The 22,426-nt window shown below is 52.8% G+C and overlaps 2 protein-coding genes across 10 annotated transcripts; both read left to right on the top strand.

The window, feature by feature from the left end:
* The first annotated feature begins 4,748 nt into the window (after positions 1-4,748).
* ACP5 (acid phosphatase 5, tartrate resistant) lies at positions 4,749-8,252 on the top strand. Of its 5 annotated transcripts, none has more exons than XM_036314771.1 (6): positions 4,750-5,080; positions 6,053-6,143; positions 6,383-6,643; positions 6,845-6,972; positions 7,097-7,442; positions 7,837-8,252. In XM_036314771.1, the coding sequence occupies exons 3-6, from the start codon at positions 6,383-6,385 to the stop codon at positions 8,086-8,088; spliced, it is 987 nt and encodes a 328-aa protein (XP_036170664.1). In that variant the 5' UTR covers positions 4,750-5,080; positions 6,053-6,143; the 3' UTR covers positions 8,089-8,252. The 5 variants fall into 5 exon arrangements, with proteins under 5 accessions (XP_036170667.1, XP_036170664.1, XP_036170665.1 ...); XM_036314772.1 differs by lacking the exon at positions 4,750-5,080 and adding an exon at positions 5,143-5,295; XM_036314773.1 differs by lacking the exon at positions 4,750-5,080 and adding an exon at positions 5,705-5,881.
* Positions 8,253-15,024: 6,772 nt separating this feature from the next.
* On the top strand, positions 15,025-20,996 carry ELOF1 (elongation factor 1 homolog). Of its 5 annotated transcripts, none has more exons than XM_036314298.1 (4): positions 15,025-15,130; positions 19,759-19,892; positions 20,018-20,088; positions 20,362-20,996. In XM_036314298.1, exons 2-4 carry the CDS (start codon positions 19,777-19,779, stop codon positions 20,424-20,426), a joined length of 252 nt encoding a protein of 83 aa, XP_036170191.1. In that variant the 5' UTR covers positions 15,025-15,130; positions 19,759-19,776; the 3' UTR covers positions 20,427-20,996. The 5 variants fall into 5 exon arrangements, with proteins under 5 accessions (XP_036170191.1, XP_036170193.1, XP_036170195.1 ...); XM_036314300.1 differs by lacking the exon at positions 15,025-15,130 and adding an exon at positions 15,184-15,315; XM_036314302.1 differs by lacking the exon at positions 15,025-15,130 and adding an exon at positions 16,228-16,346.
* The last annotated feature ends 1,430 nt before the right edge of the window (positions 20,997-22,426 follow it).

The following is a 22,426-nucleotide window of genomic DNA, read 5'->3' as shown; positions in this document are numbered from 1 at the left end:
CTCTGAGCTTTGCAGCGGGTGCTGGGACTCAGAGAGGCAGAGCCCCTGGGGACAGGACTGAGAGCCGCCATAACTGCTCTCTCCAGCCCACCCTGTTGATCCTGTGCGACCAGCCCCGCCCAAGCCCTGCACAGAGGCATTTGCCGATAGCCTCAGGCAAAGGCTAGATTAGCACCTCCCTAGAGGACAGAAGTTCTCTCACTGCTGACACAGCTGATTCTCATAGCCACTTGCCCTGGAGGTCAAACCCTCCCTGGAATTAGCTACAACAATCAAGATTTAACTATAAGACTTCGAACAAAGACCACTAGGGGGTGCACCAAGGAAGCATAACAAAATGCGGAGACAAAGAAACAGGACAAAATTGTCAATGGAAGATATAGAGTTCAGAACCACACTTTTAAGGTCTCTCAAGAACTGTTTACAAGCCGCCGATAAACTTAATGAGATCTACAAGAAAACTAATGAGACCCTCGATCTTATATTGGGGAACCAACTAGAAATTAAGCATACACGGACTGAAATAACGAATATTATACAGACTCCCGACAGCAGACCAGAGGAGCGCAAGAATCAAGTCAATGATTTGAAATGCGAGGAAGCAAAAAACACCCAACTGGAAAAGCAAAATGAAAAAAGAATCCAAAAATGCGAGGATAGTGTAAGGAGCCTCTGGGACAGCTTCAAGCGTACCAACATCAGAATTATAGGGGTGCCAGAAGATGAGAGAGAGCAAGATATTGAAAACCTATTTGAAGAAATAATGACAGAAAACTTCCCCCACCTGGTGAAAGAAATGGACTTACAGGTCCAAGAAGCGCGGAGAACCCCAAACAAAAGGAATCCAAAGAGGACCACACCAAGACACATCATAATTAAAATGCCAAGAGCAAAAGAGAAAGAGAGAATCTTAAAAACAGCAAGAGAAAGAAACTCAGTTACCTACAAGGGAATACCCATACGACTGTCAGCTGATTTCTCAACAGAAACTTTGCAGGCCAGAAGGGAGTGGCAAGAAATATTCAAAGTGATGAATACCAAGAACCTACAACCAAGATTACTTTATCCAGCAAAGCTATCATTCAGAATTGAAGGTCAGATAAAGAGCTTCACAGATAAGGAAAAGCTAAAGGAGTTCATCACCACCAAACCAGGATTATATGAAATGCTGAAAGGTATCCTTTAAGAAGAGGAAGAGGAAGAAAAAGGTAAAGATACAAATTATGAACAACAAATATGCATCTATCAACAAGTGAATCTAAGAATCAAGTGAATAAATAATCTGATGAACAGAATGAACTGGTGATTATAATAGAATCAGGGACATAGAAAGGGAATGGACTGACTATTCCTGGGGGGGAAAGGGGTGTGGGAGATGCGGGAAGAGACTGGACAAAAATCGTGCACCTATGGATGAGGACAGTGGGTGGGGAGTGAGGGCGGAGGGTGGGGCGGGAACTGGGAGGAGGGGAGTTATGGGGGGGAAAAAAAGAGGAACAAATGTAATAATCTGAACAATAAAGATTTAATTAAAAAAAAAAAAGGAAAAAAAAAAAAAAAAAAAAAGACTTTATAAAATAGTATTATAGCATCCCATTTTTCTGTGTCTTGTTTTTTGTTCAATCTCACCTGAGGATATTTTTCCATTCATTTTTAGAGAGAGTGGGAGGGAGGGGGAGAGACACAGAGAGAGAACCACTGATGTGTGAGAGAGAAATCAGCTGGTTGCCTCCTGCATGTGCCCCGATCAGGGCCGCCAGGGATCAAGCCTGCAGCCAAGGTAAGTGCCCTGGACTGGGATCGAACTTGGGACCCTTCAGTCTCAGGCTGACGCTCTCCACTGAGCCGAACTGGCAGGGCCATCCCATCTTTCTGAAGACAAATGTAGGCATAGAAAAATCAACGGAAAAGAAAAATGAATGAATAGACTCTCCAGGCAGAGAGATTACTGGAGAGTGTGTCATTGTTTCTTTGTGCTTAGTATTGTATTGTCCAATTTTTCTATAAAGACCACGTCTTACAATAGATAAAAAAAAATACATTTTAAAAAATATTTCTTAAAATATATTTTTATTGCCGAAACCGGTTTGGCTCAGTGGATAGAGCGTCGGCTTGTGGACTGAAGGGTCCCGGGTTCGATTCCGGTCAAGGGCATGTACCTGGATTGCGGGCACATCCCCAGTGGGAGATGTGCAGGAGGCAGCTGATCGATGTTTCTCTCTCATCGATGTTTCTAACTCTCTATCTCTCTCCCTCCCTCTCTGTAAAAAATCAATAAAATATATTAAAATATATATATATATTTTTATTGATATCAGAGAGGAAGGGAGAGAGGAATAGAAACATCAATGATGAGAGAATCACTGGTCGGCTGCCTCATGCACGCCTCCTACTGGGGATAGAGCCCTTGACCAGAATTGAAACCAGGACCCTTCAGTCTGCAGGCCGACGCTCTATCCTGAGCCAAACTAGTTAGGGCTAAAAAATATAAATTTGCGTGGTGTTAAAAAAAAAAAAATACAGAAAGCATAGATTACTCCTAAAACATTCCTGTACCAACCATGTGAAGAAGCAAATGTTAACATTTGGTCCTAATTGGTTCTGATCATTTCTTTTTTCCTTTTTTGTGAAAACAAACAAACAAACCAAAAACCACACAAAGAAACAGTAGGGATGGAGTGGAAGCCTCTGCCCAACCTCTTTGTCCCCCCACCCCGATTCCACTCCCCTGCCTGTCTCCCCAGAAAACAGCCCCTTCCCTGACCCGGAGTGAGGTCCGTTTCCTGCGTTTCCATTTGACCACAGATATGTTAAAAGGAAGTCTGTGTTTGTTCTGCGGGCAAAATAATTAACAGGGCTTTTAAAGCAACACTCCATACAGTACATCCTAAATAATAAAGAGCTAATAAGCAAATGGTTATCATGCCCTCACGCCATCACACCGTAAAGGCTCAGACACTCAACACTGCGGAGAGAGGAATGGGGACCAGCCAGGCTGCGGCCCAGGAGAGGGACAAGCTGCCTGCCCTGCGGTCCTGGGCGCCTGCGGCTGTGGCCTGGGCAAAGCCACCTGCCCACAGTTCCCTGCGGCTGCAGCCAGCCCGGGTCCTGGGTGCCTGCGGCCAGCCAGACGGCGGGAAGCCCGGGTCCCGGGTGCAGGGCAAGGCAGAAGCGGTTAGGTATCCCGAGAGGCAGTCGGACATTCCCTGAGGAGTCCTGGGTTGAAGAGGGTGCAGGCCGGGCTGAGGGACCCCCACCCCCATGCACGAATTTCATGCACCGGGCCTCTAGTAAATTATAAAATGGAAAGAGAACGCCCACCCCCAAAGAAAGGAGAGCCATTAATGGCTAGAATGTAAGTTTCTCCAGCATGTCAGCCCCAGCAGGGTGGGTTTTCCTGCCTGTGCTCTCACTGCTGTGTCAGCCGGTACTGGGCAAACAGTGGGTGCTTAATACATGTTGAAAACATTCTTAGGTTTCTTGGATTATACCCATTTTCAAAGTAAACTATTTTAATTTGGAATATTTTAGATTTATAGAAGAGTTGTAAAATCTAATGCCAAGCAAGGCTTCACTATGTCCTCAGTGTTCCCCCTGTAGCCATAACCACCTGTAACTACTAAGAAATTGTGTTTCTTGCTTGTGTTACAATTCACAAACCTGCAGGCTTTGGTTGGGTGTCACCAGTTTTTGCACCAATGCCCCCTTTCTGGCCCAGGATCCCACATATCATTGTGTCCTCACGCCTGTGGGGTCTCATCCAGTCTGGACACGCCTCAGACCTTTACCTTTTTCATGACTGGGACATGTTTGCAGAGCCCGGATTCTTCTGTAGAAAGTCCCTCCATCGAAGGTATCTGGTATTGTGCTCATCATTAGCCCGAGGCCACGGGCTGCGGGAAGAAACCCCAGAGGTCGGGCGCCCTCCCCGCTACATCCTATCAGGGCCGTGATATCAGCGCTTGCGGCTCGGAGTTAGCCAGGGCCGTCTGGTTAAGGTGGTGTCCGCGGGGTGTCTCCACTGTGCAGTCCCAGCTTTGCTTTTCCATGCTTTATTCACTGGATGAGAGTCAATAACTTTTGAGCCCTGTCCACACTCAAAAGGAGGCTGAGCCCTAGCTGGTTTGGCTCAGTCGATAGAGCATCAGACTTTGGTCTGAAGGGTCCGGAGTCCCATTCTGGTCAAGAGCACATGCCCGGGTTGCCGCCTCGATCTCCACTTGGGGGGGGAGGGGGGGGGAAGAGCGTGCATAAGGCAGCCGATCAATGATTCTCATCATTGATGTTTCTATCTCTCCCTCTCCCTTCCTCTCTGAAATCAATAAAAATATTAAAAAAAAAAAAGAGGCTGGGCCCTGGCAGGTTTGACTCAGTGGATAGAGCAACGGCCTACAGACTGAAGGGTCCCAGGTTCGATTCCAGCCAAGGGCACATGCCTGGGTTGTGGGCTCGATCCCCAGTGGGGGGCGCGCAGGAGGCAGCCGATCAAGGATTCTCTCTCCTCATTGATGTTTCTATCTCTCTCTCCCTCTCCCTTCCTCTCTGAAATCAATAAAAATATATTTTAAACAAAAGGAGGCTGGAAGGACTGAGTTCTGGCTCCTGGAGGGGCCTTTTACTGACATGACCTGGAATTCTTTCTAAGGAAGATTTGACTCATTTGCCCTCACGCCCATTTTAAAGACCAGAAGACTGAGGGTGGAGACTTCCTTACTAGACGGTGGCCCAGCCCAGGCCGAGGCCCCACCCAGCGCTATGGCGCCCCAAGTGTGAAGGCAGGTGGGGGAGCGGGGAGGAAGCCGGGCCCGCAGCCGCCGTCCGGCCCCCATCGTGTTTGCGCTGCCAGCGCCGTGCGGCGGGGCGGCCGGGCAGGATTCCGGGCGGGGCTCCCCGGGCCAGGTGCGAGCGCGGGGCCCCAGACGACACCTGGGCCCGCCCGGGGCCGCGGGCCGGGTGGCCGGGAGGCTGGGCCGCCGCCCCCTGAACGCGAGGCAGCCCCCCACGGCGAGCGCCCCCACTTCTGCAGCGCGGCTCCCCCAGCGCCTGGCGTTGACCTTGACCCGGGCCCAGCCAACCACAGGTGAGACCCGCCCTGCAGGTGTGGACGTGCCGGCCGACTCCCTTGGGAGGGGTCTCCCCGGGTCCTGGTGACCCACTTCCTGTTACCCTGGGCTGCGGCGGGGACGACCAGCCGTGCGGGGTGACCCAGGGGCCCTGTGCACCCTGCGGGGCTGCAAGCAGCAGCCCGAGTGTGCAGGTACAGATCCGGCCAGAAGAGGGAGGCCGGGAGTGAGGGTAAGTCAGCCCGGCCACACGTGCAGGGGCCCCGGCGCCTGTCCCAGGGGCTGGGGTTGCTGGGAGAGCCTCCCGGCCCGGCCCGGCTGCGGGGGTGAGGGTTAGGAGCCCGAGGTCACATGCAGCGCCATCAGCTGCCTCCGCCTGGGTTCCTCCTGCAGGATTGGGGGCGGGGAGGGGAGGGGAGGGGAGGGGAGGAAGGTGTGGGCAGGACTTCCTGGAAAAGGGCGACCCTGCTGTTGGGAGGCAAAGGGGGGTGACCCTGGGACACACACTCAGATGTTATCAAACACACCACACACACCACACACACAACTCACGTTAGAGACACAGTGCAGGCACACACCACCACCCAGGCACAAAACAGGGACTCCCAAGCCATCCCCCCACAGCTTCTGGCACCTCACAGACACCTGGGCCTCGCCTGCTGGGGGACACGGGACTCCAGGCACAGGGCAGACGTGTGACCTCGGCAGCTCAGACACGCCCAGACAGGGCAGGACGCGGACACCCAGAGGTGTCTGGCTGGGGCACACACAGCGGGCAGTAGCGGCACCTCGGGCCCACAGCACAGACAAGCTCCCAGGTCCGAGGCCGTGACGCCGGTGGTAGGTGGGGCTACACTGTGTGCCAGACCCCCACCCATCCACCGCCCGTGGCTGGGGAACTCCAAGGCTCACATGACCCAAGGGGAGGGCTTCTGGAACAGCCCTGGAGAAACTGCCTCATCCTCACGAATGATCCATTTCCGCCCCAGAGAATAAAGGCTCGGTGGCCTGGCCAGTCCTGCCCTGTAACGCAGCTGCCCCTTGGACTGTGCCAAGTGGCTGGCCAGTGCCTCTGCCAGGGTGAGTGCTGGGTCCCGGATGAGGGAGGGCAGAATGGGCCTGCGTGGCCTCTCCTCCCTGCGGCCCCTGGCCGGATGCCACCTACCCGCTCACCCTCCCAGCCAACTTTGCCCTGAAGTCCAGGGAACTAGGGCACCCGGGGGGTTCCCGCTGGGCCACAGCAGGGCAAGGGGCTGTCTCAAGAGCCTACTGCCCACGCCTCAGCCCAGGTCCCCAGACACCTGTCTCTCGCCTCCCAGATGGATACAAGGACGGTGCTGCTCGTCCTGCAAGCCTTGCTGGTGCTGCCCCTGGCTGATGGCACTGCCCCCATCCTGCGCTTTGTGGCTGTGGGTGACTGGGGCGGGGTCCCCAATGCCCCGTTCTACACAGCCCGGGAAACGGCCAACGCCAAGGAGATTGCCAGGACGGCGAAGATCCTAGGCACAGACTTCATCCTGTCGCTGGGGGACAATTTCTACTTCACTGGCGTGCATGATGCCTACGACAAGCGGTTCCAGGTGTGTGGCACTGGAGTGGGGGCGGGGGGCACGTGGAGAAGCCGTGGTCAACTTTTCGACTCTGAAGGAGGCAGAGGGAAGCCGACACCTGTGGGGACCTAGAGCTCTCGGGGTCTCTCTTGTCCTCGGCTCCTGAGTTGGAGGGGGCATTGGGGTGGCTGCTTGACCCCCGGGTGGGGGTGCCCTTTCTGTCTGCTGCAGGAGACCTTTGAGGATGTGTTCTCTGACCCCTCCCTCCGCAATGTGCCCTGGTACGTGCTGGCTGGCAACCATGACCATCTGGGCAACGTCTCGGCACAAATCGCCTACTCCAGGATCTCCAAGCGCTGGTGAGCCTGCTCCCCACCCATCCCCCAAGCCTCGCTCAGGGGCACGGAGGGGCCCACTGGCCTGAGCGGACCCTGGGGCCTCTCCACCCGACGTGTGTGCACCCCACCCCTGTGCCCTCCGCAGGAACTTCCCCAGCCCTTACTATCGCCTGCGCTTCAAGATCCCACGGTCCAATGTGACCGTGGCCATCTTCATGCTGGACACCGTGACGCTGTGCGGCAACTCGGACGACTTCCTCAGCCAGCAGCCGCAGAGGCCCCGCGACCCACAGATGGCCCGCACGCAGCTGTCCTGGCTCAAGAAGCAGCTGGCGGCGGCCAAGGAGGACTACGTGCTGGTGGCCGGCCACTACCCGGTCTGGTCCATTGCTGAGCATGGGCCCACCCACTGCCTGGTCCGCCAGCTGCAGCCACTGCTGGCCACGTACAAGGTCACCGCCTACCTGAGTGGCCACGACCACAACCTACAGGTGAGGGACCTGCAAGTGGGGTTGGGTGGGGAGCCAGGTCAGGGGCCACCTCCCCAGTGGATGTGCCACATGACACATTGGGATCCTCCTGCTGTTTGGGGTTCTCCCAAATGTCACTCTCCCTCAAACTCTATGGTCTTCAACCAGGGAAACAGCCCACAGTTCCCCAAAAGCTATCATAATAGCTACCAGTTGCCAGTCGCTTACTCAGTGCAGACTTGTGAAGTAAGATCAGTACACTCCTACAGGTGGGGAAACTGAGGCCCACGGGGGGGTTATGTTGCTTGCCCAAAGTGACTGGAGACCCTGGACTCACGAGCGGTGGGCACAAAGCCCGTGGCCGGCCTCCCCGAGGGGCTGGGGGCTCCCCTGACCCCGAGTCCTCCACCCACAGTACCTTGAGGATGAGAACGGCATCGGCTACATACTGAGCGGGGCTGGCAACTTCATGGACCCCTCGAAGAGGCACTTTCGCAAGGTTCCCAGCGGCTACCTGCGCTTCCACTACGGGGTGGAGGACTCCCTGGGCGGCTTCACCTACCTGGAGATCAGCCCCAAAGAGATGAGCATCACCTACATCGAGGCCTCGGGCAAGTCCCTCTTCAAGACCAAACTGCCCAGGCAAGCCCGGCGCGAGCACTCCTGAGGGGCCCGAGGCAGCGAGACCTCCCTGCCTGGGGGGTGGCGGGCCCCCCTGGGACCCCCGCCCCCTGGGCAGGACTTCTCAGGGGCCTGTGGTTCTGCTGAGCGGGAACTTGACATCCTTCCGTCACTGCCAAATATTCAATAAAAGAATAGACGTGCCCTGGCCGGTGTGGCTCAGTTGGTTGAGCGTCGTCCCACGCACCAAAAGGTCGCCAGCTCCGTTCCTGGTTAGGGCCCACGCCGGGGGTTGCCTGTCCTGGTGGGGGAGCATGCAGGGGGCAGCCGATGAATGTTTATCTCTCATCAATGTTTCCCTCTCTCTCACTTCCTTCCCCCCACTCCCTTCCTCTCTCTTCCTCTTTCTCTAAAAAAAAAAAAAATGTTACCAATAAAAACATTAAAAAAAAAAAAGATGCAAGACTGCAAATGTCCCTTTCCTGACCCTGGCGAGTTGCATCACCTGGGTTCTAGAGTGTCTGCTCCCCACCCCTTGCTGGCCTGTAACTCCATCTCTCAACCCCATCCACAGCCAGCTGGCCCCCTACATGGATATGATTTTAAGGAAGGCCTGAACAGGGCGCACCATTCCCTCCCTCCTCTTCTCCACAGATATGCTTCTCCTAAACTCTAAGGGACCCCACAAGACTTGCAGCCGGGGGAGCAACTAGCAGCAGCTCGTCCCAGGCTAACCCCCTGCACCTGTCTCAGTCCCCTTTTCTCTGCCTTCCCAGTGAGCCTTGCAAAAGTGCCTCCTCGAGCCCCTCCTTGTTTCACTGTCCTGGGTGTGCTTGTGCTGCGGTCAATAAATTCTTGCTTGCTTTGCTGCACAAAAAAAAAAAAGACCAAACAGGGAAAAAAATGGTACAAAACAAGCCTTCCTCTCCCAGCCACCTCCCTAGGGACAGCCACCCCCGCCACTGGTGCCTCCACCAGCAAAACATCCCTCTTTATGCAAGACAACACCGCGTTCACACAGTTCTGCACCGCTTTCTAGTTAACCACGACTCTTCTTTCTACCTAACCACAATTCAGCCGTCCGTAACAGAGCGCTCATTTTGTCCATTTCAACATGAAACGGCTAATACGGTCCTATGCCTCTAAAACCTAACGTGTATAGCAAGGAGAAGTCGCCATCCCTCCTCCCTGTCTTTCCTGCCCCCTCTCCTAGAAAGAAACAACTTTTTATAAAGGCTTTGTTTCCTTCCGGATGTCTCTATGCAAATAAAGGCAAATGTGAATGTTTTTGTCTCCCTTCTCACTGATCTGCACCTGGCTGTTTTGTGTGGTTTTTTTGTTTTTTGTTTTCAAACCAACTTTATTTAGGTGGAATTGACACATTTAAAAGCATACAGTTCCAGTCGGGCTGGTGTGGCTCAGTGGTTGAGCATCCGCCCAAGAAATAAAGAGGTTATCGGTTTCCGAGTCAGGGCACATGCCTGGGTTTGGGGCTCGATCCCCAGTAGGGGGCCTGCAGGAGGCAGGATCTCATCGATATTTCTGTCTCTCTATCCCTCTCCCTTCCTCTCTCTAAAAAAAATAAATTAAAGCATACAATACCATAAACACCTACCACAATTTAGATACAGGAATAAGCATGTCCCATATCCCAAAGGTTTTCTCTGCACTTTCGTGTCCCTGCCTGTTACACCTGGAGATCTGCCTATCTGCTCTCCGTGGCTTCCGGCTCTTTCTGCGGCTACGGAGGCCCAACTGTGTGCCTGATCCACTGCCTATCTGACCAATCATCTCCTAAGCTAAGGGTTGCCAGGATCACATCCAATTGCCCTCCTCGAACAACGCAATGACCCTGCCCCTGTTTCCTGCATGAGCAGATATGTTTGTAGAATAAACAAGACACATTCCGAAGAGCAGGACTGCTGTTCTTTTTTTGTTTGTTCTTTTTCTTTTTCTGCAGCTGTTCCTTTTAACAGGCATGAAGCTTCCACTTAGGTCACCAGTTCCTTGCTGGGGCCCCGGTGAAATCTCCAATCTTTTCCTTTTACCAACCTAGCTGTGGAACTGTATGCATTCCTGGACCCAGGCTTTTGTAGATCTGTGCAAATATGTATGTAAAAAAAAAGTTCAGAAGTGGAATTGTTTGAGGGCCTGTTTCTTTTTCTTTTTAAAGAGGATTTAGCCGAAGCCGGTTTGGCTCAGTGGATAGAGCGTCGGCCTGCAGACTCAAGGGTCCCAGGTTCAATTCCGGTCAAGGGCATGTACCTGGGTTGCGGGCACATCCCCAGTAGGAGAGGTACAGGAGGCAGCTGATCGATGTTTCTCTCTCATCGATGTTTCTAACTCTCTATCTCTCTCCCTTCCTCTCTGTAAAAAATCAATAAAATATATTTTAAAAAAAGAGGATTTAAAAAACATTTTTCATTGATTGATTGATTGGTTTTAGGGAGAGGGAGAGAGAGTGGGAGGGAAGGAAGGCGAGAGAGACATCAATTTGTTGTTCCAGTCATCTATGCAGTCGCTGGTTGCTTCTTGTATGCCCTGCCCTGAGATCGAACCCACAACACTGGTGTATTAGGACGACACTAGCCATTGAGCTACCCGGCAGGGCTCAGGCCTGTTTCTTATGGTGAGTGCTGAAAGCTGAAGGCTGCAGAGAAGCCCAGTTCCCCTTTGGGGAGAGTTGAGTAACAGCCACCCAGAGACAGCCGGAGCCATCCAGCTCCAGGCCAGTCACCGAAACTGCTTTGGTCTGCCCTCAACTGCTGCTTCAGCTACTACAGGGCAGGGACGCCAACAGCCTCCAGTGGTTCTCAACCTTCTGGCCCTTTAAATACAGTTCCTCGTGTTGTGACCCAACCATAAAATTATTTTCATTGCTACTTCATAACTGTAATGTTGCTACTGTTATGAATCATAATGTAAATATCTGATATGCAGGATGGTCTTAGGCAACCCCTGTGAAAGGGTCGTTCGACCGCCAAAGGGCTCGCGACCCACAGGTTGAGAGCCACTGGCCCTAGAAAAAAGGTAACTGAGGTCACTGCTGGGAGAGGACCTCGGGGAAGGGGCACCTCCCATGGGCTACTTAAGAGTTGTCCATAGTGTTGAATTTGTTACAAGGTACACGTGTTACTGCTAAAATTAAGCAAAGCGACCTTACCCAAAGACCAGCCCTAAGTACTTCCCAACTGAGTTTACCCAGCTGGCATTATTACCAGACAAGCTTTATGCCAAAAAAAAAAAAAAAAAATCACTTCCAATCCTGACCTGCGAGGGAAGGGCCATAATCAACCTTGCTTCTCAGAGGACATTACAGAAACTGAACGGATTCCATGCCCAAGGTCATGCCTAGGAGTTGGCAGACTCTCAATCGTAACCGTGACAGTCCGGGCAGCTCACAGCCACCCTGCCTCTTCCACTGACTCAGAGGCTCTGGGCAGGAAGGGGTCTGAATCAGAGGTCAGCCCAGTGTCCTGTTGGCAGGGCCTGAAGCGTGGAATTAGCCCGATGTCCTGGTTCACAGGGCCCAGAGCTTGGAAAGGAGAAGTGACACATCCAAGCTGACACAGGGAGTGAGTGGCAGCGGTGCGGGTGCCCCCTCCTCCACAACAGCCAAGGACTTCTACCGAGCGCCAAGACCGAGTCCTCCGCAGAGAGCTGGGGGCACCGGAGCGCCCAGAAGAACAAGGCAGGGCAGACGGTCACGCCCAGGCAGCTTCGGTCCGGCTCCGGGAGCAATGCCAGTCAGCACACAGCCATGGTTAGAAAGATGCCTTCTCATCTGCAAGGATTAAGATGACAGAGCTCCAAGGGCAGTTGCAGAAACTACTCTTCTCACTCTTCTTAAGAAACCACTTCTGATTCAATCATCCCGGATATTATCAGGCCCCTCTCCGCTCTGCACGCAGAGTGCCAGAACGGGCACCATCACCCTCAAGCAGCAACAGGTTGTCTCCAGAGAGTCAGGCCACACCCACCCCCTCACCAGCTTCCAAGAATCATGAATCAGAAGGTGAGAGACCTGCCTGACCACACAGCAAAACGCACCGTCATCAAAACAGCACAACACTGCCCTGCTAAAATTAAGCACAGCTCTCAGGTGGTCTGGCTCAGCAGTTGAGTGTTGACCCAGAAACCAGGAGTTTACCAGTTCAATTGGTTTGATTCCAGGTCAGGGCACATGCCCGGGTTTCGGGTTCGATCCCCAGGAAGGGTATGTGCAGGAGGCAGTCGATCAATGATGTTCCTCTCTCCCTCTCCCTCTCTCTCTAAAAATAAAAAATATATATTTTAAAAATATTAAAAAATATAAAAACCAGCCCGACATTGGCTTCAGGAAAATGTCCAGAGGGAATCCAGAAATTCCAAGAACACACGAGAATGTGATGTAGGTTGAAGGTGGTATTGCTACTTTACAGAAAATGTATAATTTGCCTTGTTGATTTGCCCAGAAGACAGAGCCTGAACCCTACTTCCAACCATATACTAGAATAAATGCCAGAGGGATCACATATTTCAGTGTAAAAATAAAAAAGTAGAAGATGAAAATGAGTATTCCCACAAATGAATGAGACGATTCATAGTAGTTCTATTCATCATTGTCCCAAAATTGGAAACATCCCAAATGTCCAGCAGTAGTTGAAAGGATAAACAGGCTGGTATCCTATATAATAAAGAGATAATATGCAAATTCACCATCACACTCTCGCACAAGGTGGCCACCCCCATGTGGTCACAAGATGGCTGCCCTCATGTCATCACAAGGTGGTCAGCAGGAGAGGGCAGTTGGGGGCAATTGGGCCAGCAGGGGAGGGCAGTTGGGGGTGATCGGGCTGGCAGGGGAGCACTTAGGCGTCGATCAGGCTGACAGGGGAGTGGTTAGGGGGCGATCAGGCAGGCAGGCAGGCGAGCGGGTGGGAGCCAGCAGTCCTGGATTGTGAGAGGGATGTCCAACATCCCCCGAGGGGTCCCAGGTTGGAGAGGGTGCAGGCTGGGCTGAGGGACACCCCCCCGTCCCCAGTGCACGAATTTCGTGCACCGGGCCTCTAGTATCTTCATAAGAGAATACAACTCAACATAGAAAGGAACAAACTGCTGATAGATACAACATAGACTCGAAGGTAGTAAACTGAGTAAAAGAAGCCAAATCAAAAGGCTACGTATTGTATTATTCTGTTTATGTGACTTTCTGAAATAACATAAAGCTATAGGAAATAAAAACAGATCAGTTGGTGCCAGGGGCTAGGGCAGCCGTGGGCAAACTACGGCCCGCGGGCCAGATCCAGCCCGTTTGAAATGAATAAAACTAAAAAAAAAAAAAGACGGTACCCTTTTATGTAATGATGTTTACTTTGAATTTATATTAGTTCACACAAACACTCCATCCATGCTTTTGTTCCGGCCCTCCGGTCCAGTTTAAGAACCCATTGTGGCCCTCGAGTCAAAAAGTTTGCCCACCCCTGGGCTAGGGGCAGGGAAGGAACTGAATACAAGGAAACAGGAGGAAACTTCTTGGGGTGATAGAAACGTTCACTATCTTTTTTTAAAAATATATGTTTTATTGATTTTTTACAGAGAGGAAGAGAGAGGGACAGAGAGTCAGAAACATCGATGAGAGAGAAACATCGATCAGCCGCCTCCTGCACACCTCCTACTGGGGATGTGCCCGAAACCAAGGTACATGCCCTTGACCAGAATTGAACCTGGGACCTTTTAGTCTGCAGGCCAACACTCTACCCACTGAGCCAAACCAGTTAGGGCTCACTATCTTGATTGTATAGTTTCACGTGTATATGCATATGTCAAGACATAAAATGTCAGTTTAAATACATGCAGCTTATGGTCTGTCGATTATCCTATATAATAAAAGGCTAATATGCAAATTGTCCCCTCCATGGGGGACAACTGCCTGCAGCCTCTCCCCCCAGCCAGCCCTGCTCCAGATCAGCCCCCCACCCACCCCATAGGGACTGGCAGGCCAACCTCCCATGCCCTCCCACCCCCAGCCCCATCCACCTGACCCCACCTGTGCACGAATTCGTGCACAGGGCCTCTAGTATCTCAATAAAGCTGTGAAGGCAGGGAAGGGGGCAGGGAAAAACTACCCTTCCGCAAATAGAGCATTGTCCATATGCCATGGCAGAGTGGCACCACGAATTATGTAGCTACTGAAAACAAGCGCTATTTGTATGTGTACTGACCATTCAGTGGAAATAGCAAGTTGCAAGGCAGCGGGTCATTGTACGACCCCACCTGTGTGTGTTCAGGTTTGTAACCTGCACTGAGAAGGGGGCTTCCAGAAAGGCACTTCCAGGAGTAACACTGCCCCCTCGTGGAAACCTTGGAGATAGGTCCATTTGACATACATATTGCAAGTTATTTTCCTGAACACTCCAATGAAACAGTCCTTATCAAGGTCACCGATGATTAAACATCAAACGCAGAACTGTAGCAAGATCCAAAGGTTCTTGTTAAAGTTGGAGAACAGCGTCTTACAAGCTCCCCCCTCCCCCTGATCCAGCCATGCCAGTATTTGCAATTCCTTAGCTCCGGGATATTTTATTTTGTTTTATTTTTTATAGCAAAGGTGGAAATTGATTGAAGAAAAGCATAGACTCCCACGTGGGGAGGGGGAAAGAGTCCCCAGCACCAGGATAGTTTAATGTGTCCCACGTGGGGAGAGCTGGGTGGGCTGCGAGGGGCTGGGGCTTGAATCGGGAAAGGCAAGCGAGACACCCCCAGGAAGATACTGCGACCGAGGACAGGAGACCTTTCCAGCTCAGGGCCAGCCGGCCCCAACGCCCCCGAAACGCGGGAAATGCAGAGAAGTAGTACTCGCTCGCGCTCGAACCCACGCGCAGGCGCACTGCGGAACTCCCGTGAGCTCCCCTCCCCTCTCCTCCCCTCCCCATGAGAGTACGCATGCGCACAGAGATGTTGGAGGAGGAGGCGGGTCCTGCTTATTGGGCTATCCCGCTGCGGGTGGGCGGGACGTGAGGGGATAAGAGGTTCCGCTTCCGCTGAGAGACGGAAGTCACTGTCTCCCGGGTGAACGAGGCTGTCGCAAGGAGGGAAGGCTCGTGCAGGTGACGGTTCTCGCGGGAGGGCGTTGGAGCCGGGCGGGCAGGGTGCTCTTCGACTCGGGGCCGCTCACGGGGTACCGGAGGAGGCGCCGAGGGCCCGGGGGTGGGAGCGTGGCCCGTCAGGGAGCTTGAGTCCCCCGGGTCCCAGCCGGCTGAGCGCGCTGCTCGGAGGCGCCGCCGAAGCCTGGGTAAGCCTGGAGGGACCGCCCACCCTCCGCCTCTAGAGTCTCGGCGGGATCGGAGGCCGACTCCCCACCCCCCACCCCATCCCTCCGTCGGCGCGTTTGGTCGTCGTCACCGAAGGACCGGCCGAGACCCCTGGGGCTCTGGCAGTTCAGCCCCCAGTTCTGTGGTGGGGTGGGTGGGTTACTGTAGTCACCGGGTAAAATGAGATGCGGGGGGCGGGGGGCGGGGGGGGCGGGGCATGTGTAGCTTCTGATTTGGGAGACTCATTTATTCATTCAGCACGTAGTTACTGAGCGCTTAATGCGCACCGGTCACTGCGCCTGCTGGGCTTCAGCAGCGGGCGGATCACGGCCCGGCCCCCCCAGAACTGACATCCTAGCGCGGGTGGATCTGGGCGAGGCCCAGAAATCAGCCTTTTCTGAGGGCGCCCGGGTGGTTCTGTTGCAGGTGGTACCCAGGGCTGGACTTTGGGGGAAACTGCCCTGGTAGGTGAGAGCATGGGCTGCAGAACCGACCGCACCTTCCTGAAGTCTGCAGGGCCTCGTGGGGTCTGGCTGCTGCTCTTCCGCTTCTGTCGCATCTCATACCCATCTCCCCGCATCTCCCCGTTGTCCGCCGAGCTTCAGCTGTACCAGCCTCTCTCTCTCTCTCTCTCTCTCTCTCTCTCTCTCTCTCTCTCTCTCTAAGCGTCTGCCTCGCAGCCTTTGCAGTTGCTACTCCCTCTGCCTAGACTGCCTTGTGTGGTGACTTCTGGTCATTCAGGTCTCATCGGAAGTGACCTACCAGCGGGTGCTTCCCACTCTGCCCTCATCTGAAGCAGCCCCCGTTCCGGGAGTGTTTCACCTGCCCTGGGGTTAGCCTTGCAGGGCTTAACAATATTTGGAGTCATTTCCCTCATTAGTTAACTTGTTCAGGGTCTGTCTTCGTCCACGACCATAGAAGTTTCACAAGAGCAGAAACCTTGCCTGCCTTGATTGCAGCGTTGTGTGGTGTGGTGTCGGGCCTGGCATTCGTTTGTTCACTCATTGGCTCAGTAAGTATCTGTTGAGCGCCAGCTCTGTGCCGTGAACAGTTCTCAGCTCTGAGGATACGAAGAAAAGCCAAAAGTCCCTGCCCTCCTGGGATTTGCATGTGGAGATGCAGGGAGACCAGTGAGGAGGCTGTTGTGATCATCCAGGCCAGAGGTGACCGCGACTCTGGACTCAGACCAGGACGGTGGCCCTGGAGGTGGTGAGAGGTGGTCAGGTTCTGAATGTGTTTTAGAGGAGCAGCAGCAACAGGATCAGATAAGAGCTGGGTGTAAGAGAGAGAGAGGGATCGAGGATGAGCCCGGGGTTTTTGGAAAGATGGGTTTGCTGTCTGCGGAGATGGGGAAGACCGGGAGAGAGCAGGTTAAGGTGTCGGGAGCTCAGTTTTCGACAGGTTGCTTTTAAATGTTTATTAGCATCAGATGGAGGTGTGACCAAGACAGGTAGAGGGGCGAGTCTGTGGGTCAAAGGACACAGCAAGGCCAGAGAGGCAGGTGGCATCTGTGTAGAAGGGGCATCTGAAGCCTTGAGGCTGGGTGAGATCTCCATGGAGGTAAGTGTCGGCAGAGGCAGGGGCCCAAAGATGGAGCTGGTGGGCTCCTCATTAGAGAATTGGGGGTGAGGGAGGTCAGCAGCCGCTGAGAGTGAAAGGAACTGCCAGGGAATCAGGGGTGTAAGAGTGCAGGTCTGAGGGTCCCATGAAAGGGCAGGAAGAGAAAACCAGTTTGTCCAGTGCCCTGAGGGGTGGGGACTGCCCCAGCGTGAGGCAGGTGGGAGAGAGAGAATGGGAGGGAAACAGACAGCTCTACTAGAAACGCCCGCCCGCAGAGAAGGAGGTGTTTTGTTTTGTGGTGGTTTGTTTGTTTTTTAATGATGGGAGTGTGTTTGTTAATGATCTAGTAGAGACACAAATTGTTTTTTTGTGGACATTCGTCCAAGGCAAAGGAGGGAAGCCGCATGGGTGGTCCTGGGGACTTGCTGGTGTTCTCTGCCAGCTGTTTTTGTTTACTCAGTGACTTGGACGCATCCTCAGTTAAGATTGAGGATGTTGCCACAGCGTGGATGGACCTAGAGCAGCAGTTCTCAACCTGTGGGTCGCGACCCCTTTGGGAGTTGAACAACCCTTTCACAGGGGTCGCCTAAGACCATCGGAAAACACATATATTACATATTGTTTTTGTGATTAATCACTATGCTTTAATTATGTTCAATTTGTAACAATGAAAATACATTTTGCATGTCAGATATTTACATTACGATTCATAACAGTAGCAAAATTACAGTTATGAAGTAGCAACAAAAATAATTTTATGGTTGGGGGTCACCACAACGTGAGGAACTGTATTAAAGGGTCACGGCATTAGGAAGGTTGAGAACCACTGACCTAGAGGGTATTATACCAAGTGAAATAAGTCAGAGAAAGACAAATACCATATGATTTTACTTAATATGTGGAATATAAAGAACAAGATAAACAAGCAAACAAAACAGAAACAGACTCATAAATGCAGACACAGACTGATGGTTGCCAGAGGGGAGGGGGATTGGGGCTCGGTGAAAAAGGTGAAGGAATTGAGAAATATAAATTGGGAGTTACAAAATACTCATGGGAATGTAAAGTACAGCCTAGGAAATACAGTCAGTAATACTGTATGGTGCTAGGTGGGCACTGGAATATCGGGAAGACTTTGTAGAGTATATGATTGTCTAACCACTATATTGTACACCTGAAACTAATACAAAATGTTGAATGTAAACTGTAATGAAAAGTTAAAAAAAAATTTTTTAAATATATTTTTATTGATATAAAATATCAATAAAGAGGAAGGGAGAGGGAGAGATAGAGACATCAGTGATGAGAGAGAATCATTGATTGTCTGCCTCCTGCACCCTGGGCATGTGCCCTGACCAGGAATCGAACAGTGACCTCCTGATGCATAGGTTGACACCCAACCACTGAGCCTCGCTGGCCAGGCTTTAATCATTTTTTTTAAATGAATGAGGATGTGCCTTAACCATTTTGGCTCAGTGGATAGAGCATGGGCCTGCTGACTGAAGGGTCCCAGGTTCGATTCTGGTCAAGGGCATGTACCTTGGTTGTGGGCACATCCCCAGTAGGGGGTGTGCAGGAGGCAGCTGATCGATGTTTCTCTCTCATCGATGTTTCTAACTCTCTGTCCCTCTCTGTAAAAAATCAATAAAATATATATTTTTAAAAATGGAGAGGATGTTACATAGAAAGTGATTGCTAAATATGAATGAGACTCTGGTCTTTCTTCTGGCAGATTGCCGACCTCCCCTGTCACGGAGGAATGATCCTAGAACCAGCAGTGGAGAGAGAGAGAAAGAGTGTGATTGGGAGGGAGGGGGAGCTCCTTGGAAGGCTCAGGAATGGTGAATGCGGAGCCCTGAGCCCAGCGCCTGGCGTGGAGATTCGTTCAGTGGTCTCTGCCTCCAAGACGTATGTCCCAGTGGCACCTGACTCATTTTTAACAACACTGTTCTTTTGTGTTCGACACAACCCCGCCCATCACAACCTTGGAGGTCCTTCTGGACTCTTCCGTCCTCGCATACCCACTCATTGCACTGATTTGTCTCCTCAGTCTTGCCAGCTGCTCTCTCCTCCCCAAACAGCCCTGTCCCAGTTCTGACTTCCATCTTTGTCCAGACTTTTGACCCGTATTCCTCAGTCCCTTAAAAGCCCAGGGTGAGGCTGTTGTTTCTCTCCCTGGCGGTCAGGATCCAGCTAAACACTTGAAACTTTCCCGTCTGTTCCCTCCTCAGCCTGCCCCTCCCCCACTTGCCTGGTGCCCAGCCGCTAGCCCAGCACTCAGATACCTGCCCCTCAGCCTCCTACATGGCGTTTCTCCGCTTGAAACACTTCTCTGTCCAGTAGCCCCTCTTCTGCCCAGGGAGCCTGTCGGAGGCTCTGTCAAATCCCTTGAGTGTCATTCCTCCTGGGGGGTCCTTGCATGTCCTTTGATAAGAGGAGCAGCTGCCCCTAAAATCATGGGCTCCGGAGCACTTCAGCTCTGCCCAGCCCTGGACACCTGGCCTGTCAGTCACTCGTGTTACCCTCACCGGGAACAGCGGCCTCCTGTGTAGGTGCCAGCGATGGATGGGCCATATACAGTGCAGTCTGTGAGTCCCTCTGAGGTAGCAACCTCATCTCTATCTTATATATAAGGAAACTGAGGCACAGGGAGATTAAGTAACCTACGTGAGGTCATGTAGTAAGTGGGGCTGGGGCAGGGTTAGAATCTAGAACCTGCTCTCACCCCCTCTACCCAGAGTGCACTGGAACTGTCTGATGTCCTCAGAGAGAGCCATTGTGCAAGTCCCCCTTTCACTGTGGCCAGCCCCTGCAGGGCCTCCTGGGTCCCGTGAGTCGTTGACATCTTCCTCCTCCCCCCACAGGTTCACCCTCCTGCAGACATGGGGCGCAGAAAGTCAAAACGAAAGCCACCCCCCAAGAAGAAGATGACAGGCACTCTAGAGACCCAGTTCACCTGCCCCTTCTGCAACCACGAGAAATCTTGTGACGTGAAAATGTGAGCGTGGGGTGGGGGCCAGGAATCCTGCCTCACGGGGCCTCCCCTGCCCTCAGGTGGGAATTGGCTCCCCCTTAGATACAGGCCTCTTTGCTTATCAGTCCCTCCATCTCCTCCCATTCCAGGGACCGTGCCCGTAACACCGGAGTCATCTCTTGTACCGTGTGCCTAGAGGAATTCCAGACACCCATCACGTGTATCCTTGGGAAAATGGGCTTTATCCAGGGGGTGGGGATGGGGTGGTCAGGGCTGCCCTGCGCAGGGTAGAATAAGCCCTTGCATCTCGGGCCTTGTTGTGTATCTTGTGCAGGGCCTTGGCCACCCAGAGGAATGGGTGCTACCTGCTTGCTTAAGCGGGTGATAGTGCACAGGGTAGGGGTCTAGCTGACATCAGCGTGAGCAACAGAGGTGTATACGGGAAAGGGGAGGTGTCGGATGCTGGCAGTTGCCCTTGACTCCAACGGCTTAGATCTGTCAGAACCAGTGGACGTGTATAGTGATTGGATAGATGCCTGTGAGGCCGCCAATCAGTAGCAAAAGAGAGGACCCACCCCCTTTGCAGACTCGCTGCCGAGGACCAGCCCGCTGGGTACCAATCCAGAGACATTCCTGAGGTCCAGGGTGTGGGTCCAGGGCCTTCGCAGCCCCCTGCCTGTGTATGGAGTGAATGTGGATGTGAATGTGTGACTGCAAGTGTGGCCATGGGGGTGTGCTCATGGGCAGGGGGCTCCAGAGGTCTGAACTGCCTCCCTTGGCTCCAAAAGCCCTTTGACTTGCTCCCTCTTTTGGCCCCTGACCCCCTGGCTCTGGAGCCCTGGCTTCTCCGGGGGCCAATGTCCTGACATCCTGGGTGAGAGCAAGCCCAGCAGAGACAGCCTCAGGACTCTCCGCCTCCTCACCCACCTCCCCAGCACCTTGCCCGTGTGAACTGGACCGCACGCCTCTGCCTTCCAAGGACTGTGGCCTGAGATTCAGCACCACTGGCCCCCTGGCTGGGCCCTGGCAGGGGGGCCCCGGTTCATGTGTAGTTGCTTTTATAGAGAAGGGAGGGGCTGGGTTGGGGACTGTTAGTCACCAGTCCTTAAATAAAGCAGCCGACGCAGACTCCTGTCTGATTTCTTGGGTTCTGGTCAGCCCCCCGGGCCCAGAGAGGGGGGAGAGGGAGGCCTGGCACGTCATTGGAAATGTGGTATGGTCAGTCCTTCCAACTGTCCAACATTTGTCCACTAGACAAGCATCCAGGGTAAAGCCATGGCAGTGCTGGGCGCAAGGAACTCCGATGACCCCACAGACGTGGGCAAGAATTTAGTTCAGTGAGAAATAAGGCAACAGAGCTGGGGTGCGTGGAGCAGGGGGTCAGGGAAGGCTTCGTGGCTGACGGAGGTAACTCAAGAGCCACCCTCTGCAGTGGCTTCTCTCAGGCTTGCCTGCCTCACCCCCTTGTCCCGACAGCCACCCTGTGAGGCAGGTGCCCCAGGCTTGCAGGTGAGGAAACAGGCCAGAGATGGGAGGTCACTGGCCCAAGGTCCCACAGCCAGAAAGCAGCACAGCTGGTCCTTAAACGCAGGACATCTGGCTTCACCACCCAGGGTGCAGGCTGAGAGGACAGCTCGTGGTTTTGTGGGGCTGGGGAGCTCTGGAGAAGAGTAAGGGTCCTAAAGGGAGCCTTGTCCCAGGCTGGTGAGGAGTCTCGAAGGCTGGAGGTACTAGCCAGATGCACGGGTGTGGTCCAATATGTATTGATCTTTGTCCCTGTTCATGCCTCAGAGCTACTAAAACTCTTGGAATTTCCAGTGCGATCACCCAAGATGGGGCTGGTCACCAGAAAGATCAGGTGATTACTGAGGGGAACTCCCAGCCACCTCTGGGAAGGTCAGGGAGAGACTACAGGTTAAGCTCTCTAAATCTTCAATAAGATTTGGTGAACAGTTGAAACCTATATAATTTTTTATTTTTATTTTTTATTGCTTAAAGTATTACAAAGGGTATTGCATATGTCTCCTTTTTTCCCCCGCCCTTGACAATCCCCTGGCCTCCCCTACCCCCCAGTGTCTTATGTCCATTGGTTATGCTTATATGCATGCATATCAGTCCTTCAGTTGATCTCTTTAATTTTTTTAAATATATTTTTTATTGCCGAACCGGTTTGGCTCAGTGGATAGAGCGTCGGCCTGGACTGAGGGGTCCCGGGTTCGATTCCGGTCAAGGGCATGTACCTTGGTTGCGGGCACATCCCCAGTAGGGGGGGTGTGCAGGAGGCAGCTGATCGGTGTTTCTCTCTCTCATCGATGTTTCTAACTCTCTATCCCTTTCCCTTCTCTATAAAAAAATCAATAAAATATTTAAAAAATATATATATTTAAAAATATATATATTTTTTTATTGATTTCAGAGAGGAAGAGAGAGAGAGAAACATCGATGATGGGAGGGAATCATTGGCTTCTTCCTGCACTTTGGAATGTGCCCTTGACCGGAATTGAACCTGGGACCCTTTGGTCCACAGGCCAACGCTCTATCCACTGAGCCAAACTGGC

Source organism: Myotis myotis, unplaced genomic scaffold, assembly GCF_014108235.1.
Source record: "Myotis myotis isolate mMyoMyo1 unplaced genomic scaffold, mMyoMyo1.p scaffold_m19_p_6, whole genome shotgun sequence".
NCBI classification, from domain to species: Eukaryota; Metazoa; Chordata; class Mammalia; order Chiroptera; family Vespertilionidae; genus Myotis; species Myotis myotis.
Note: the sequence above shows the minus strand (reverse complement) of the source record. Positions and strands in the feature narration are given on the sequence as shown.

Excerpts from the sequence above, each read along its gene's own strand:
- ELOF1 (XM_036314297.1), top strand. The coding sequence starts at position 19,456 with ATGGATGGGCCATATACAGTGCAGTCT. Across the intron at positions 19,483-19,758 it reads GGCCATATACAGTGCAGTCT|GTTCACCCTCCTGCAGACAT; the intron begins GTGAGTCCCTCT and ends CTCCCCCCACAG. Across the intron at positions 20,089-20,361 it reads ATTCCAGACACCCATCACGT|ATCTGTCAGAACCAGTGGAC; the intron begins GTATCCTTGGGA and ends CCAACGGCTTAG.
- ACP5 (XM_036314774.1), top strand. The coding sequence starts at position 6,383 with ATGGATACAAGGACGGTGCTGCTCGTCCTGCAAGCCTTGCTGGTGCTG. Across the intron at positions 6,644-6,844 it reads CCTACGACAAGCGGTTCCAG|GAGACCTTTGAGGATGTGTT; the intron begins GTGTGTGGCACT and ends TGTCTGCTGCAG. Across the intron at positions 7,443-7,836 it reads GCCACGACCACAACCTACAG|TACCTTGAGGATGAGAACGG; the intron begins GTGAGGGACCTG and ends CTCCACCCACAG.